This window comes from Apium graveolens, chromosome 10 (assembly GCF_009905375.1).
Source record: "Apium graveolens cultivar Ventura chromosome 10, ASM990537v1, whole genome shotgun sequence".
Taxonomy (NCBI): domain Eukaryota; kingdom Viridiplantae; phylum Streptophyta; class Magnoliopsida; order Apiales; family Apiaceae; genus Apium; species Apium graveolens.
Window position 1 is genome coordinate 201,080,053 of NC_133656.1, and position 18,977 is coordinate 201,099,029.

Genomic DNA, 18,977 nt, shown 5'->3' on the forward strand with positions numbered 1-18,977 from the left:
TTCTGGTTGGTAGAATCCCATGTGAGCTGGTATATGTATCAATTCCTGATCTCACGGTATTCCTGATCACAACTGATATTTTCACGGGGACTGATTTGTCACTTTTCTTTTTCTTCTGTACTGCTCGCCGAAATTACACCATCTTGTCTCAGCCACTTGTTGCCCATAGTGTAGGTTAGACATTTTGGATCAGCACGCATTCAGGATCCATATGGTTTCCCAATGCTATCTTCTTTCATTTCGAATAACTTATCGCGTAATCTGTTACTGTGCCCGATTAATCCATAAATAAAATAAAAGGTTGGAACAGCTTCATATTTGAAGTTTACCCAACACCACTATGTTGCATTCTTTCTTAATTTCATCCTCATATTTAACGGAACATTCAAGGGGATTGACACTCTCACTCGGAAGTGATCACACCAGACTTCAACAAAGTTATTCACATCTGATTCCACAAATTTTCCTATGTGATTGCCAATATGTAACTACCCTTTGGGACATGAATCTCGTTCCCAAGCCATGAAGCCGAACCCATATTTCTAAGTTGTTTATGATCATTGTTCGAGTATTCATCCCATCTTTCAACCTCTCAAACACCAGGTGAAACCGCCCGAACATCCAAGGACTTCCATCACATGCTCGTTTAATGTCAATCTCATGATAGAATTGAAACAAAAATGATTAGCATCTAGTTATTTCACATACATTTCTTTTCCCGGTCGCCATAAAGAAGCCATTTTGTATTGCATGGCTTTGAAAGTCAATGGACAATTCAGTAAGGAACTTCCTTATAAGGCACCATCTTATGTCAATTTCGCTAGTCACGGTTGAGTCTTCTTCATAGGTGATACCTCCTTGCTCCTCATTCTCAATGGAAAATCTTACAAAACTTTCTTCCATTTCACAGATCTCACGCCTTTGTCCAGTCATTATCAACCACTATTTATGAACCTTAACCCTAGAAAATATAACAGATCTGTAGACAGATCTTACAGATCTTTGAAACTAACTAATCATTGACTAGAAAACATTTTTACCATGTCAAAAGACAAGACATATCTAATAAATACTTTACTAGTAATAGTAAGGAACTGTATTTAATTGAAGTCGATTCAAGATTTTAACTTTTAGTAAAAGTGGGATGGATAATTGCCGGTAATTAAAGATCTTGGAGTACATAATATTGAATAATCTTTTTATATAATATTAAGTAAAGTGTAATTTTCAGAGCTATTTTTTATTTTTTAGAGGAAAAAATGTTAAAAGAGAGAAAATTGTTAATGAATGTACATAAACAATCGTGGAAAAGTTTTAATTTGAGGGTAATTTGTTCTTTCACGTCTTTTTTTACATTGAAAATAATATTTCTCAAAATTAATCATATTCTTATGTTTGGTTTAGATAAATGAAAATAGAAAAAATGATGATGCTATTAACATTTTTCATTTCTTTTTTGTTCCTCGCAATCCTAAATTATAGTTTAAACATTTCATTTTGAAAAATAATGCTCCACTCTTACCTTAATACAATTTTTTCCCAATTTTTATCACAACAAATTTATGATCACTTATCTTTTTTTTTACAAATTTTCCTTATGAATTTCAGTATTATCCATTTACTAATTTTACTTCATTTCATTCTTCCTGACGAACCCCAACAAAAGTAAATTGCAAGATCCAGGTTTAAGGTACATGTGCATGTGACCATTCAAAACCTTGCTCAACTACCAGTTTAATACGACTTCTCCACCAGTACATTGTAAATTTATACTAAGTGATCACTTTTTTTCTCTTTACTGTGCAGCAAGTATAATAAATCCATCATCCATCTCTGTCTGTGCAGTTGTATTTTTCAGTTGAGAAGTTCCTATTTCAAGTACAAAATTTATAGCTTTAGTTGGCTACTCATAAATGTTGCATATAGCAAAATAGGCAAGCTCTGGTTCTCAAACCATAATATTAGTATAAATAGGAGCCTAAGGAGGAGGAGAAAGTATCACATGCTTTTGCTGGATCAGAGAAAAAAAATATCATAGAGGTGATTTTTTTTTTAACTATTATGTTAGGTGCCCTGCAATTATGCTTCCCACCTTGTCATGCAAATTTTGCTGCATCCTTAGTCCACTCCAACTACTAGAAATTGTTCTGTTCTCTTAAATTTCCACTCTTGCTTGTTTTCTAGTGGATGAAATTTTGCTCTTTTTTTCATAATTTTATCTTAATCTACTGTTAAGGAGATTTTCTTATAGTAAATAATACCCTTTAGGCCAATGCATATCAAGTTGGTAAATGTCTGATCAATGTCAAATTAAGTCTCCATTATGTCACATGATCTTGATAAATTTCTTTATAGGAGGATAGATAACAGAAAGGTGTTGTAATGTTGTATGAACTTTGTTTGGAAGTAACTATCTATTGCTTTTGACAACTGAAAAGGCCACTGGAGTTTTTCTTTAATTTGGTGTGCAGATTTAGGGCTTGCTAGATCATGAACATGAGTGTGTTTGCAGTTAAGACAGAGGAGGGAAGGAAAGGTCAAGATGGGGAGCCATCAGTTGGTCCAGTGTACCGAAATCCACTGGCCAAGGATGGTTTTCCACCTCTTGATCCAGACTTAAGTACAACTTGGGATATTTTCAGGTATGATTAAGTACCTACATTACTGATTTTAACAGTGATTATTATTTGTACAACCATGGCCAGCGGCACAACTTGATACTCAGCTTTCCTTACATCTCCATGATATCGTCTTTTAACTTGTATAAAATAAACTAAATAAAATTAGCAGGATATTATTGGATACAGACATATATTGTTGACTGACAAGCTGAAGGTTTTGAAATGCAGTGCATCTGTTAAAAAGTACCCTGAAAATAGAATGCTAGGATGGCGCGAATTTATTAATGGGAAGGTATTTTAAGTTTCTTCGGATGTTTTAACATTTTAAGAAATCGATATTTAAGTTTCATGATTTTGTTTTGTTGGATTCAGTGGGGGCCTTATGTCTGGAAAACATACCAAGATGTCTACAATGATGTTTTGCAAATAGGGGCTGCACTAAGGGCATCTGGAATAGAACCTGTAAGAAATTACTTATCCAAACTTTTTACTTCCTATATTAACTAATCTATGTATAAATTCATTGAATTTATTTGTTAATTATGTTTTCTTTTAAATCTATGGCAGGGTTCTAGAGTTGGAATATATGGAATGAACTGTCCTCAATGGATTGTGGCAATGGAGGTCAGTCAGGATAGCCTTTAAGGGCTTTCTCTTTTCCCTGCTAAAATTTATTACATGTTTTTAACTGATCATTTTGGATATCTTACAGGCTTGCAGTGCCCACTCCTTAATTTGTGTGCCTCTGTATGACACACTTGGTAAACTTCTTTTTTTAATTTTCTTCCCCTTGTGAGACGCTATATACTTTTCGTCGTTCACAAGGCCTTTCTGCGCCCTTATGAGTTTAGACTTTAGAGAACTTTTTAACATCAGCACAATCTTGTTAATACTAAGCACTTACTGAATTCGAGCCCAACATTAACTCATCCTGAATATTCCTTCCGAGGCAGGGTCCAGTGCTGTAAATTACATACTTGATCATGCTGAAATTGATATTGTCTTTGTACAAGATAAGAAAGTGAAAGAAGTGAGTTTCATATATTCTTGAATATTGCTTCAGTTAAATGAGAGAAATGTAAAGTACATCTGATCAGCATGATGCTAAGTCTTTTATCTGTTTATGCAGCTGCTTAAACCTGAGTGCACATATGCGAAACGCCTAAAGTGTGAGCACATATCTTTTAATTTCTTTGCACTCTGTACAAGGCATGGTTACTGAATTCATGTTTGGATGCAGCAATTGTATCCTTTACTTCATTGACAGAGTTAGAAAATGATAGCGCACTAGCCACTGGAATAAAGCCATACACGTGGAAAGATTTTCTTCTTGTGGTTAGTTTCTGGTGTTACTTCAGTAGACTGGGTAAAATTTAACACCGCCGTATATACATAACATAAACAATAAATCAGCACTGTTATTTTTATTAATCACAGCATTAATTTCAGCATTATACTGTTAACATAAAATCGACATCTTTCCCTGTTTGTCAGGGAAGAGACTATCCGACAGACCTGGTGCCACCAAAACCTTTTAATATATGTACGATAATGTACACTAGTGGCACCAGCGGAGAACCAAAAGGGGTTATATTAACTCATGAAAACATCTCAACATACATAAGAGGGATTGATATCTTTCTGGAACAGTTTGAAGACAAGGTACGCATAATTGCTTAAATTAGTTGTGGATGTGATATGTAAGAACTTTAGTACTTGTTTTAGCGATTGAAACTTAAGACATTGGACAGATGACGGTGGATGATGTCTATATATCTTTTCTTCCACTTGCTCATATACTTGATCGCATGATTGAAGAATTCTTTTTCCATCGAGGTGCTTCGGTTGGCTTCTATCACGGGGTAAGCTGTATATTATAAATTTATTCAGCATCTGCTTTGGTCTAAAGAATCTAAATTAATAATAAAAATCAGAGGAAAATTTTGGAAGCTTAAATTTCTACTTCCTTTCACTTAAAGAAGGATAATGAGGACAGAGATGATACCAAGCCAATGCACATCCTACTCCTGCTATCTTAACCTTTTCTCAGTTCAGCTTAGCAATCACTTCTTAAAAAATCATTTTTGGTCAATTTACCATCTTTTCTTGGCGAATTATACATTGTTTAACAAATTGAGATCAATTTACGCTATCTCTTGAAGGATATTGATGCATTAAAAGATGATTTGTTGGAGTTGAAACCCACTTTTCTGGCTGCAGTACCTAGAGTCCTGGAAAGAATGCACGAAGGCATGTATTTGTTATTTCTATTATATTATAACTTATTTATCTACCTATCATTACTATCGGACAACCGTCTTGCAGATGATTTAACAACTTGCTAAATGATTTCATTTATCGTTATTTTAGGTATCCTGAAAACCGTGGAGGCTCTTAATCCAAGGAGGAGGAAAATTTTCAGTATTCTTTACAAATAGTAATATGTTATACTGTGGAAGTTCATCGATATTGCTTTTAGTATTTTATGCTAGAATCTTTATTCTGGCAAATTTTCACTTACCAGCTTAGGTATATGTGACATATTTTTTTGCAGCAAACTCAAGTGGATGAACTTAGGGTATAAACACAGAAACGCATCACCAGTGGCTGATTTACTGGCCTTCAGAAAGGTTGTATTTCGTTCTCCTTAATATTCGTCCTCCACTTACATAGACTTGATAGTAATTTACCAGAAAAACAATTTATCCATCTTATTCAAACTATGCTAATGTAACTGGTAGGCCGATATCCTTGTTCTCCAATTTCTTGGCTGACAATATCATGTTGCATTATCATAAAATACATGAAAATCAAAATGCCAAGTCCTGAAACACTGGTGTCTCACATCTCAATGCTATATTGACAACAGAGAGAACACTCTCTTATTGTGCACAAAATATAATTCTAATATATAGTAATAGACCTTACAAGAATGACATTAAATGTCCTTCTGATATTATTTTTGTTTTCTACTTCCATTGGTCTAGGTGAGAGCTGGATTAGGTGGTCGGCTTCGTCTAATAGTATCAGGAAGTGCTCCATTAAGCAATGAGATTGAAGAATTTATGCGAGTTACTTCATGTGCCTTTGTTGTGCAAGGCTATGGTAATGACATATATCCCTTACTAATAATTAGCAGAAAAAATTACAAGTTTATGCTTGAAAGATGTGGCACTGAACTCCAGGCTTAAGTAGTTGTTGGCTTAATTTACTAGCTGGATAACACATCAATTCTTAGCTTCATTACTAACAGAATACATGCCCAGAAAAACTTGATAATTCACTTCTGTTGAAAAATATACCCTGGTTTAAAATTAGCAAAATAAAATTGTTCTGGTTTCTCCAGTGTTACGTTCCAGTTACATGCCCCTTAAATTTTAATCTTAGACGAGTCAAAAAAATCCAAAATTTATGTGCTTATCCATGTTGTCGTTAATTTGTTCATCCACCTTGTAGTAGTCGCTTGTTTTCTCTTTTGTCAACGGCTATTTACTAGACATTCTTGAGCATACCATCAATGTACATTTGTTTCTTCAGGGCTAACAGAGACTTGTGGTTTAGCAAGTATTGGTTTTCCAGATGAGATGTGCATGATTGGAACAGTTGGTTCAGCATTTGTATATAGTGAGTTGCGACTGGAGGAGGTTCCAGACATGGGCTACAATCCACTTGCAGATCCTCCCCGTGGGGAAATATGTGTTAGAGCAAAATCAAAATTTGCTGGTTACTACAAGAATCAAGAATTAACAAATGAAAGCGTGAAAGATGGATGGTTTCATACAGGTGAGTAATCTTTCCTATACAACTAATGATTTCTATCGCACACTTAATTTTACTCTTTTTCTTCTTGAAACATCATCAGGTGACATAGGGGAGATGCTACCGAATGGAGTTATAAAAATTATTGACAGGAAGAAAAATTTGATCAAGCTATCTCAAGGAGAGTATGTTGCAATTGAGCATCTTGAAAAAGTTTACAGCATCACTCCCATTGTTGAAGATGTAAGCAACTATGTACATTGATATTTTATAACTTCTCTCGAGTTTTAAGAGTTCATTGCAGCAAGTTTAATTTATTTTGCATCAGTATTGATAGAACTTTCTCCAAATGTTTGACATTTTCTGTTAGATATGGGTATATGGAGACAGCTTCAAGTCAGCAGTAGTGGCTGTGGTTGTACTGCACAAAGAGAAGAGCGAGAAGTGGGCACAGAGAAATGGGCACAAAGGGTCATTTTCTCAACTATGCTCCCTAAAGATGTTAGAGGAGTATGTTCTCTATGAACTTAAATCTACAGCAGAAAGAAACAAGGTAATACACATAGGCCGACTTACTCTATAGACTTCTGCAAGTCTTTAGGATTTTTCGTTTGTTTTCTCATTATAGTTACACACTTGAAGTACTATTTTTCAGAGTGACAGTGTTTTAACTATCATTTTCTTGCCTTTTACGAAAACCAGTTGAGAGGCTTCGAATATATTAAAGGTGTACATTTGGTGCCTGAGCGTTTTGAAACGGAACATGATCTGCTAACTCCAACTCTAAAGAAGAAAAGAGATAAACTGCTCATATGTTACAAGGTACATATAATTTTGCTTCATTTTGTATCTTTCTTGCAAGTGTTTATAATTACAAATAGATTTGAAATAGAAACAGGCTGAATAGTTACTCTGTTCAAATTTAATCCAGGTAAAAATCGATGAACTCTACCAAAAACTTTCCAGAGGGAAGCACTAGGCAACTGACTATCTTTCTGTACCAAGTCAGTCGAGTAGTCATCACGAATACAATTTGGTAATATCTTTGCTGCTGCTACTCATTTCATTTTAATCTTGTTGTATATCTGAATTCAGTTAAACTGAACTGAACCTGCAGCTAGTGTGTAGTCGAATGCTAATGTAACCTGAAACGCTGATCTCTTATTAAAAGAGGATTATGGGTAAATTGAGCCAATAAAATTATCTTATAATTACCATTTAACCCTTATATATTAAAAAATCACATAAATTCCAATCATGTATAACTTATGCTAAAATAAGTTATTATTTGCTGGCTAAGGTTCAAATCATGATAACCTATTAGAAAATTGAAGTTATGACTGTTACACTACATAAATTATTGAGTTGTGATGAAAACATTTATTTGATAAGGCACATTTTTCTTTCTATTTTATATATTATTTTAACTTATGAGTAAATGAAATATTGATTATATTTTTTTAATTTTATTTTAATAGTTGTCATCGTTAAAATATAATTATAAGTTTTTTCTTTTATAAATCTTTTGACTCCTAAAATTTATTTGATAAAATACATGTTAAATATATTATTCTTATAATATTATTTTGATGTGTTTTATTTGAATTAATCAATCTCTATCGGCCTGGATACTAACGATAGAAGTTAGCTACCAACTCTATATAGTTTATCTACTTTTTCTCATCCAAGAGTAAGCGTGAAGCAAACATTATAACTATTCTGGAGTTGGACAAATTATTGGAAAGTATTTTTTAATATCCAAATTTGAATTTAATATAATTTTATCTGAATATAATGTATTCTCGGGTATTATAAATCAAATATAAACCAAATTCGAGAAAGTATTATATATTTCCCTGCATGAAATCTGGGTCAAATATTACTAGCTAACAATAGTTGCAAAAATCTCCAAAAACCTTTAACAACCAAATATTAAAAAAATACATAGTTTATAATAAATAATTATTAAATACATATATAAAATTATATGACACAAAAGTTATAGTCCGGTACTAGTAAAAATTTAATTTGGATTTATGATTCCATAATCGATATGACAACGAAGTATAAAATTCTTGGTTTTTATAATGATATTTGATCGAATCTAAATCTAAGCCAAGTTTAGACATGGTTCATTTTATTAAAATAATATGAGACCCCGGATAAAAAGGATATAATAATTTCCAAATTAGGGTTCTTATTTTATTGAATTAATTTTTCATCATATTTTGATCATTTATAAAACGAACATGAGACATGTCGTATACTCAAAACAGATATAATTAGAGCCAACAAATAGTTTCTAACAAATTTCAACGTTAATGATTGATACATAAAATTTATATTAAAATTTGATCTATATAAATAACATAATACATGTAGCGTGTAATATTATTTTATAAATTATATATTTCTAATTAAGAAAATTAGGATTAAAATTATTATTAAATTATATAATAACTATTTTCAACGTTATATTCGTCATGTCTATATTTATTAATATTTTTCATAGTGTATAGTAGCTAAAACAACATGTCTTTTTTTGTTAATTTGATATATTTAAGTGTCCTCTGTCCATGTATATTCTAAGATGTTAATAGGAGATTTTGAAAATTAAGATTTGGTAAAGGCAAAAATTATTTTCATCGATTAAATATTTTACATGTAATTTTAAAAATGCAAAGAACTATTCAATTAGAATAAAAAATGTGTGTTTATAACAAGATTTTATAAGTTATATTAAACTCAAACATAAAGTTATATCAATCAATATACTAAATGAAATACTAAATATTTGGACAATTCAGGGACATTTTTTAAAATTAACATGTATATTATTTTTCAATAATATTTTTGGTATTAAAAATAATATATGTGTATGCATATATACTATAGTCATTTAAAGATTATCACTTTATTAATTACATAATTAAATAAAATATATAATATAAAAGAATATCGAATGTAATAAATTTGTGTTAAGATGAGTTAAAATTTAGATTTTCAATAATATATAATTCTTGAGTTAGTTACAAAATATTATTAAATCAATATACGATAAATTCAATATATATAATCATGTACTTAAGTTTAGTCTGATCCAAAGTTATAATAAACCAGACTCGTACATTTGTAAAAAAAAATAGTATTTATCAAATTGTAATTAAAAATGTATTGAAATATTCTTACAAATTTAAAATTATTAAAGACATTTTATCATATAAATATTTATTCAAATTTTATTATAAATATTCTGATAAAATATTTGATTATGAGAACCAAATGTGTTGTTACGAAATTAATATAAACGTATTAAATAAAGTAAAAAAAATATTTGTAACCATTTTTTAATTATAAATAAATATAAGTATATATATTCGAAAAATTATTTCATATATAAAGACCTGTTTATCTAGTTACAATTATCTCGGACTTTATATTAGTTACAATTATAGGTGTGATATTATAAGCTCTTGTGTGTGCTTTCGTCACTTGAGTTGCAATCAGTTTCACTGCTAGTATAAAATGTTACAATATAATATAATATCCGGTCGGACATTATTCCCAGACATTTTGTTCTAGATGAACCGTACTTAATCCAACTTTTTACTTAAAATTTTGGTATTTTGTATAGTTTTTAAGTATACAAAGAGTGAGAAATTATGAGTCATGAACATGTCAGGGAAGATTGGAAAACAGGATAGACGGTTTCGTTCTGTTACGAGAAATAGAGAGGAACAAAATTTAACAAAATCATCTTTTCAATAAGAAGTTATGGTATTAACGCAAAAGAAAGTTACCAAAAAAATATCAGCTTATTCCGGCATACAAATTTCTAACATATTTAGTAAAATATGATATGATTCAAGGATAACTCAATGCAATTTTAATGTATTATTTCTTTATTACATGTCATTAACTATATGAATTATTTCCCCTTTCATTTTGAAATGTAACAACAGTTACACTGCAACAGAGAGAGAGAACGCTTATGATTAAATCCCATCAAAACCCAATACATATTGAGATTAAACGCAAACTCCATGCCATGTTGAGCATACTATTAATTTGTTCATCATTTTATAATGCACACAAGGGATCATTGAACACATGATTAGTACATATCACTGTCATTTAAGTACTCCCAGCTAATTTGTCAATCTTAGATGAAGTATTACCACACTATTTGCTCCATTTAGATGACTCGTAAGAGTGGAGTTCCAACTCGTAGGAGTGGAGTCCCAACTAGTAGGACTCATCAACAGAAACTAGAAAACCCATCCTAAGGAAATTCAAACAATCCGGTACTTCCTGCTGTTCGGTCTTGTTATGCTTCTCTCGGCCCTAGCTCTCATCTTGTATACAGCACCTCCCTAGCTCTCGGCTCGTATACAGCACTTCCAAAGCACACTTAGCGCTAGACTGGGGAATGTACTGAAGATCATAGTAGTCTGGAGCAGTATCAACCAACCTGTACCAAAATCAAAGAAATTAACTGATAAGCATGGATAAAAACATTCCTTGTCCCTGTGTACATGATAAGATATACAGAACTATGCCATGCCAAAGCAAAGCATGTAGAAACAAAGGACTGTGACTCTGACATCCAATTACAAATAAGAAGTTCCTAAATAGACCTCTTAAAACATAACTCAATCTGCCTCTATTAGAATTTCATCAAAACAAATGAAGGAGAAGGAGAAGGAGAAGAAGTGGACAGAATTTCAGTAAATATCAATAGTAACAATGCATCTTTAATACTAGATTTGACAATACATTGAGAAAACAATAAATGTTTATATAACCCTTGCTATGTAATTTATATATTAAAACAGCTTCAACAAATTCTAAAATACTGACAGCTTTCCTTATTGTGCTAAACACACCAATAAAGAGGTACCACACGGACATGGTGAAAGACTTTTCTTGTCATTCCCATTTAAGTCCGATTTGGATCCCTCCGTTGTTTCATTTTCCTTCCGCACCATTTCCTCGAAATGATAAAGAAGCTGGTACACTTGAATTGTAATATTTAAGTGCTTATTGCTTGCCAAAAATCCTACTTCTACAATTGGTAGGTCACTGGGTCATTCAAATAAGTTGTGTTTTCGTGGTTTTTTCCATAGCTTGCTTCCAACAAGTCCAAGCACTAGCGGTAGAAGCTAGTTGTCAGACGCGAACTTCCGGGCCGGGACGGAGCCAAAAAACGTGAGCGCCTGGCACGAAAGGTTGCTTTACTAAGATTCTAATATAAGGCGCTTTAGCACTTTAGAAAGATTGCCCGTTAGGTAGGCCATTTTCAATAAGGACGTTAAGGCTTGACTGATAAGATAGAATAAAAGCTGACAATTACTTGTCCTAAGTAACAACGTGGCTTGTTTGTCACGGTGAGTAGCAACATAGCACACCGAACATATATTTCCCAAGTAACATACAGGGTTATGTTACGTTACGTTGTTTTTCACAACTTATGTTACATGATTTTTCAACACAGGGAATGGTTTATTACATGATTTTCATACGTACTCAGGAGAACGGATTATAGCATATGGTGTAGTATGCATGTTCACCACTAGCCTTAGCACAGGAGAATCTGGTGCTACTAACCATATCGAACTTATATTTCTCTAAAGTAACATACAGGGTTATACAATCGGAGATTTATAGGGATGTCTGCTGGAGCTGCCTTTATGCCTCTAGAAGTATGGATTAAACAGCCAAAGAAATATTGCATTCATGGTAAAAGCCTTGCAAACATGTATTCCCTACAATCGTAAATTGTCCAGATACTTATTTTGTTGACATCAATATGGATTTATTCTGTATAGCATCCTCAAGATTAATGGCTGGATAATAACATTATGGTGCAGTTACTACATTAAATTTGAGGATGCTTTTCAGTCAGGTTTGACAAAGTTTACCACAGAAGTCCCTTTTGGAATATAGGACAACATAAAACCTTTTGCAGTTTCCAGTAACAATAACTTACTGTTGTTTCTGACTTTCTGGTAAGCAAATTGGAAAACGAGAAAATTAAAAGGGATGATCACATAAATGAACAAAGGCTTAACACTATTATATATTGTTAAATTATAAATATATATGTGTGAAAATCAAAAAGAGAGACTGACCATTCACCATGAACTTCAGTTACTGTGCGTATGAAATTTCTGCTTGTTAAGACATGCCTATCATATAGTACCCACTCCGGCTTGTGATCAAGGGAATTTGATGGGTGCAGGTAAACAACCTACATGTACCAGAATGGAGTACATTCTTATCTTCGGATAATTTATAAAAAATAGTTTCACGCTTCTTATACCAAAAACACAATATCCCATCTACCTGGTTGTCTTTCACAGTTCTGTAGATTCCAGTACTGTCCAGGTGAGCTACCTGCATGAAATATCCACTTAAAATGGCTCTTCTGAGGTTGACAGCATAATCAGGACTGTTAAAGTCTGTGCTAGAGAGCTTGAGGTGGAACATAGCCATGATGCGAGCAAGCTGTTGTCTGACATTATCTGCAGATTTAAGTGCCCAATGGTTGACAAAGTTTTCATTACACCAAGACTCATCTTCATCTGTAATATTTTAAGAAATTAGAAAATACAAATTATCAGAATCATTCTACTGATGACCACCATACACTATCAATCAGATAAAATGAAAAGGAGAATGAAATTTATTACTTACTATTTTGCTTGTATGCTCGGTATACATTTAAGAGTGTAAGGTGATCCCCATCAATGTGCCGAAACCGAGCTTTTGCGTCATCTGCAGCATTCTGAGCTTCCCTAGGCCGGACAAAGCAATTGGGCACTAAAGAAAATTTGTCATCACAGAGGCAAACGATAGGTTAGATGATGCATAGAAGCAGACCAATTGCTTCTTAGAATACCACAAAACAATAATTATTAGCATCAGCAATTGATATTATATCACCCTGCCAATAGGGGATATGAGACCTAGACATGAAAGTTGCTGGTGACTGCCTGAATCCCAGTACAACACCAGACGTAAACTTGCATAGAAATGCGTCTAACTAAATATATGACATAAATTAGCAAACTATTTACCCATACAACATCATCCGTGAATAAGTATCAAATCACATGATCGAAATGACTGCATTGCATCTGAGTAACAGACAACAAGTCTATCTCAGGCCCAACCCAATCTAATACATCCTACACCGACAAAAATGTAATATCACGAAAACAAACAGTGTTTAGTTTAGAGACTAGATAGAAAATACCTGAGAGCATAGCTGATATAGAAAGAATTTCATTCGAACAGTTGAACTTAGGGCTCATTACAAGCATCTTCGCCATCTCTGGATCTAGTGGGAATTCACTAATAATCTCTCCCAGCTTGGTCAAAGCACCATTATCATCTAAAGCTCCAATATAATTCAAAACCTCCAACCCTCTGATAAATGACATTGGAGCAGGGACATCCATAAAATCATAATGGCCTAACTTATCAATACCTAACTTTATCAGAGTTAGGACTGTCTTTGTGAGGTTTGACCTAAGAATTTTTGGGTATGTGTGAGGCTGAAGATCATCGTGAAAGCTTCTCTCTGTGTAAAGCCGGAAACACTTTCCTGGATGTGCTATACCGGCGAACCCTGCCCTCTGGTGGGTGCTGGATTTGGATATTGGGGAAACAAACAAAGATTCTACACGGACTAGTGGGTCATAAACTTTTTGTTTGGAAAAACCAGGGTCTATTACATACACTATTCCATCCTTGATCACCGAATTTACTGTATTATTTGTGGCAAGAACAATCTTCCTTCCAGCGAGACCATTTTCTGTCAATGGAGGTGGGGAAGGTTCATATACTTTCTGCTGCATTAGTGGAGGAAGTGTGGAATTGAGAGGAACAACTTTTAGTGGCCCAACATGATCAACTAAAGTACCTATTTCTCTGGTTAGTTTAGAACATGCCTCTTCAACTTCTTCCTTACTAGTAAGAAAGAGAAGTATATCACCAGGGGGCTCAGTGCTGTGTATCTGCAGAACTGTACGAATTGCCGCTTCAAAATAGTTTCTTTCAGGATCCCGTGTATAATAAATTTCCACACAGTGGGGTCCTGGAACTGTCATGAGAGATGCACCATAGAAATAATCTTGAAACTTTGCAGCCTCAAAAATAGCAGTCATAACCACTATCTTTAGATCAATTCTTTTTTCCAGCAACTCCCTCAAGTGTCCAAATAAAACATCTGTTGCCAAAGTCCTCTCCTGAGCTTCATCGAGAATTATAACTTTGTATTTTTTTAGAAGTGGATCTGTCATCGCCTCTCTTAAAAGCATACCATCTGTCAAATACCTGCTCAATAATTCATATCACTTAAGTGTCTATTTCAAGTCAAGTGATGAATAGACAATGCATTCTTACTTTATGAATTTAGTGCACATGATAAGCTTACTTAAGAACAGTCAGCGAGCTACTGCAGTCTTCAAAACAGACGCTATATCCTACTTCTTCTCCAATATTCACATCCATCTCATCAGCAACTCTATGAGAAACAGAAACTGTTTTCACCTTTCTAGGCTGTGTGCAGGAAATTATGTATTCATTTTCGAGGGCAACAGCTTCCAGAACAAATTGAGGGATCTGTATAATTGAAGTGGATCAATTGTACATTTCCAATCAAGTAGTAACCAAATATGTTATTTATTCCATTCAAAAAAAATTAAATTCACACACATGTTACCCTAAAGAAAATGAATGAAAAAGCACCTACAAGAATCAACTCACACACACAACCAAAAGCAGGAAAACTGAAGACATATAACATGTATATTTAGTGTCTAGCAAAGTTACAAGTAATGCCTACTGCGAATATAAAGAATCTAAGTGGAAACAAAAGGCTACTACTCTTCACAATACAGTAAGAATGAGAATAAGTACATATCTAGCAAAGCAAACTACTTACAGCTAGATACCATTGAGCAATATAATACTATAAATATTGCACTCGCTATTCCGACAACATAATACAATATCACATAACTGCCTCCAAAAACATAAACAAATTGTAAAGAGGAAACCTAGAAGTACATGTGCGCAATCAAATATAATTTGCTAAGGCTTTCATCCACATTGTTGATATATAAAATATTATCGTGTTCCGCTATAAAGCGTTTTAGCCTACAAATTCCACAAAGCAACTACAAATCACTATCTCAATTCCACAAACAACTACAAATCACTATTTCAATTCTACAAATAACCGTAAGAGTACAGTTATACTACATAGCGCCAAATAACTAACTACAAATCATCGTAATACTAATCATCGAACTGGAACCAACACCTACACACACAACTATAGATAACCATGAGTTGTTCAATTCCTAATTATTCCAAACAAATTCACCTGATTAAACAACAAAAACTCCAAGCAGTGATATGACAATAAATCACCATAATACCAATTGCTGAATGAAAAACACAATAATTATAAATTGTTTAATTCATCATTATTACAAGAACAATTCACCAAATTCAACAACCAAAACCTCCAAAACAAATTCAGTCCAAAACAAAAATATACTAATCATCCTAATACTAATTACATAGCTGGAGCATATACCTACACGACACACATTCAGTCATGCACATGACTTTTATAATTTCAGTACCTATTTATAAGTTACAACTATAACTTGTTCAATTCCTTACAATTTGAAACAAAACGCACCAAATTCAACAACAAAACATCCAAAACATCAATATAACTCTCAGTCATCATAAAACTAATTGCGTACCCAGAACGAAAACTATACAACCCAAGCACGCACACATGCTTCCCTAATTTGAATAACTAAATATAATTTATAACCATGACTTGTTCAATTTCTTATAATTTCAAAAAAAAAACACTGTATTCAACCAAAAAATTGAAAACAGCGATACAACAACAAACACACCTATTAAACACGCACACACCGTAAACACACATTATATATAACTATTTTTACCCATAATTAGTTTAATTCCTCATAATAAAATAACGAAAATCTCAAAAAACATTGAAATGTAGCCTCGGGAACTGCTGATAATAACAGTAACCGAAATACTTAACACCTAACTGCAACAGACACCTATAAACACACACACACACCATAAGCACACACATACATATAACAATTTTTACTCATAACTAGTTCAATTCTTCATAACTAAATAACAAAAATCTCAAAAACATCTAAACAAAGCATCAAAAATACCGATACAATAACAAATTACTGAAATAACAATCACGTAGCCGCAACAAATACCTATAAAACACACACACCATAAATGCACATATTTACAAACTAATTATTACCAAAACTTGTTCAATTCCTCATAATTAGGCCTCAAAAATCTCAAAAACATCAAAACAAAACCTCGAAAACAGCAATACAATAAAAATGCAACAAAAATCTATAAACACACACACACACCATAAACGCACATTTATACAACTAATTATAAACAAAACTAGTTTAATTCTACATACTTAAGCCTAAAAATTCTCGAAAATATTAAAACGAAGGCTCGAAAACAGAGATACTATAGCAAATGCAACAAACACCTATACAAACACACACACACGCACACCACATACACACAAATATACAACTAATTATAAGCAAAACTACTTCAATTCTTCATAATTAAGCCTCCAAAATCTCGAAACATCAAAACAAAACCTCAAAACAGCGATACAATAACAAATGCAACAAAGGACCTACAAACACACACACCATAAACACACACATACACAACTAAAAATAACCAAAACTAGTTCAATTCCTCATAATTAAGCCCTCAACAATCTCAAAAACATCAAAATGTAGCCTCGGAACAGCCAAACAATAACAAATCACTGTAATCCTAACCACGTAGCCGCAACAAACATCTATTAAATCACACACACAATAAAAACACAGATATACACCTAATTATAACCAAAACTACTTCAATTCCTCATAATAAAGCCTCAACAATCTCAAAAACAACAAAACAACACCTCGAAAATAGCGATACAATAATAAATGCAACAAACACCTACGAAACACACAAACACCATAAACGCACATACACGACTATTTATAACCAAAACTACTTCAATTCCTCATAATTAAACCTAAAAAACATCGAAACGAGAGCTCGAAAACGAACCTGAGTGGATTTACCAGAACCGACTGCTCCAGCAACAATCACGACTCGATTACTCATCAGCTCCTTAACAAACTCGTCTCTGTATCGCCAAACAGGCAGTTTCTTCCTCTTCTCCAACAAATCATAGTATTTCTGACTGTACGGACGGCCGTTCCAAGGGTTAAACGACGGCGTTTCAGTGATTCCTCCGGCGCGGAGGTGATGATCGTTCATTATATGAGTAAATAGTTGTTATTTGCTTTTTAGTGCACTGTAGAAACCCTAGGTGATTTGAAATGATTTGTAACGTGTAAAAGAGATTAGTGAGGTGTGTGTAGGATAGGCTATTTATACTGGTTTGCTGTGATTCGTGGCATGGAGTTCATTTTGCATGAGGGGTGGCGGGGGCTATTTAAATTTTAATTTTAATCCAAAATGAGAAGACCCCAATTAGTGTTTTGGCTCTCATTTTCAGGTGTTTTTGTTATGTTTTTCTCAGTTATTTGTCTTCGGTGCTAACTAAGAATTTTGCCCGCTGCGCTAAGTGTGCTAAATTAATTTTAATTTTTTTTAAATAGTTTAAAATGGATAATTTTACTTAAATATTTTGTTAGTAATATATATAATTGATTTAATCGAGAGAGATGTTAATATCTTATTTTCATTACATCTTTGAAAGTTCATTTTTTCGGTAGATAAATATTGTTTACACAATTTTTGTAGGTTATAAATGTTGTTTACGCGATTATTTCAGTTGATCGCGATTTTAACACATTAAACATATAAACTTGCAATCAATTTTTGTCAATTACTCCTCTAATAGAATTAATATACATTAAATTTTGATATAAAATTTAGTTCAATATTATTCGGCGTCGCCTTACAGCGATACCTCGCACTTTAAACTTTAAAATTTTTTATTCAAAATTCATTTGAAAAATACTGATAGTTATCTTACACTAACACCTCCTCATTTAAACATTATAAAATTAATTCTTCAAAAAAAATATTATAAAATTAAAAACATTTCTTTTCTCGACACAGTTTGCTCTAAAAAAATTAAAAATACATAAAATTACTTTAATTGTCAAAATGTAACTATAAACAAATGAAAATTATATAGTTATATTTAAAATAACTTAATTTTAATATAAAATTTAGTTTAATATTACTCGACGTCGCTTACGGCGACACTTCGCACTTTAAATTTTGAAAAATTAAAAAATATAAATACTCAACAAAAATTATTGTATAATATGTTAATTAACAATCACTAGATTATATTTAATGTATAGAATTTGCAAAAATAAACATTAGTGCATTAAAATTTGTAACTAAATTTTTTTATTAAAAAATCATTTTAATATTACTCATAGCCACCTTAAACTAACACCTCCAATTTTAAACATTATAAACTTAATTTTTCAAAAA

At 32.6% G+C, this 18,977-nt stretch overlaps 2 protein-coding genes across 15 annotated transcripts; one reads left to right on the forward strand and one right to left on the reverse strand.

Annotated features, from left to right (window-relative positions):
* Positions 1-1,895: 1,895 nt before the first annotated feature.
* On the forward strand, positions 1,896-13,078 carry LOC141690105 (long chain acyl-CoA synthetase 1-like). Of its 14 annotated transcripts, XR_012562661.1 has the most exons (23): positions 1,896-2,040; positions 2,472-2,642; positions 2,850-2,913; positions 2,994-3,083; positions 3,189-3,245; positions 3,334-3,382; positions 3,575-3,651; positions 3,751-3,790; positions 3,862-3,956; positions 4,116-4,283; positions 4,373-4,483; positions 4,784-4,871; positions 4,992-5,058; positions 5,176-5,251; positions 5,609-5,726; positions 6,159-6,404; positions 6,484-6,623; positions 6,751-6,933; positions 7,083-7,202; positions 7,312-7,416; positions 12,024-12,119; positions 12,209-12,285; positions 12,622-13,078. XR_012562661.1 is itself a non-coding variant. In XM_074494744.1 (20 exons), the coding sequence occupies exons 2-20, from the start codon at positions 2,491-2,493 to the stop codon at positions 7,357-7,359; spliced, it is 1,989 nt and encodes a 662-aa protein (XP_074350845.1). In that variant the 5' UTR covers positions 1,896-2,040; positions 2,472-2,490; the 3' UTR covers positions 7,360-7,602. The 14 variants fall into 14 exon arrangements, 2 of the variants coding, with proteins under 2 accessions (XP_074350845.1, XP_074350846.1); XR_012562665.1 differs by lacking the exon at positions 12,209-12,285 and having other exon boundaries at positions 12,014-12,119; XR_012562658.1 differs by having other exon boundaries at positions 12,024-12,285.
* Positions 10,715-17,918, reverse strand: LOC141690104 (putative pre-mRNA-splicing factor ATP-dependent RNA helicase DEAH2). The gene is made up of 7 exons (XM_074494743.1): positions 17,568-17,918; positions 14,821-15,008; positions 13,639-14,720; positions 13,077-13,202; positions 12,726-12,964; positions 12,512-12,630; positions 10,715-10,851 (listed from the first exon to the last, which is right to left on the reverse strand). The coding sequence occupies exons 1-7, from the start codon at positions 17,778-17,780 to the stop codon at positions 10,725-10,727; spliced, it is 2,094 nt and encodes a 697-aa protein (XP_074350844.1). The 5' UTR covers positions 17,781-17,918; the 3' UTR covers positions 10,715-10,724.
* Between the last annotated feature and the right edge of the window lie 1,059 nt (positions 17,919-18,977).

Excerpts from the sequence above, each read along its gene's own strand:
- LOC141690105 (XM_074494744.1), top strand. The coding sequence starts at position 2,491 with ATGAACATGAGTGTGTTTGCAGTTAAGACAGAGGAGGGAAGGAAAGGT. Across the intron at positions 3,957-4,115 it reads GGAAAGATTTTCTTCTTGTG|GGAAGAGACTATCCGACAGA; the intron begins GTTAGTTTCTGG and ends CCTGTTTGTCAG. Across the intron at positions 6,624-6,750 it reads TCACTCCCATTGTTGAAGAT|ATATGGGTATATGGAGACAG; the intron begins GTAAGCAACTAT and ends ATTTTCTGTTAG.
- LOC141690104 (XM_074494743.1), bottom strand. The coding sequence starts at position 17,780 with ATGAACGATCATCACCTCCGCGCCGGAGGAATCACTGAAACGCCGTCG. Across the intron at positions 12,631-12,725 it reads GAACTGTGAAAGACAACCAG|GTTGTTTACCTGCACCCATC; the intron begins GTAGATGGGATA and ends TGGTACATGTAG. Across the intron at positions 10,852-12,511 it reads ACTGAAGTTCATGGTGAATG|GTTGGTTGATACTGCTCCAG; the intron begins GTCAGTCTCTCT and ends ATTTTGGTACAG.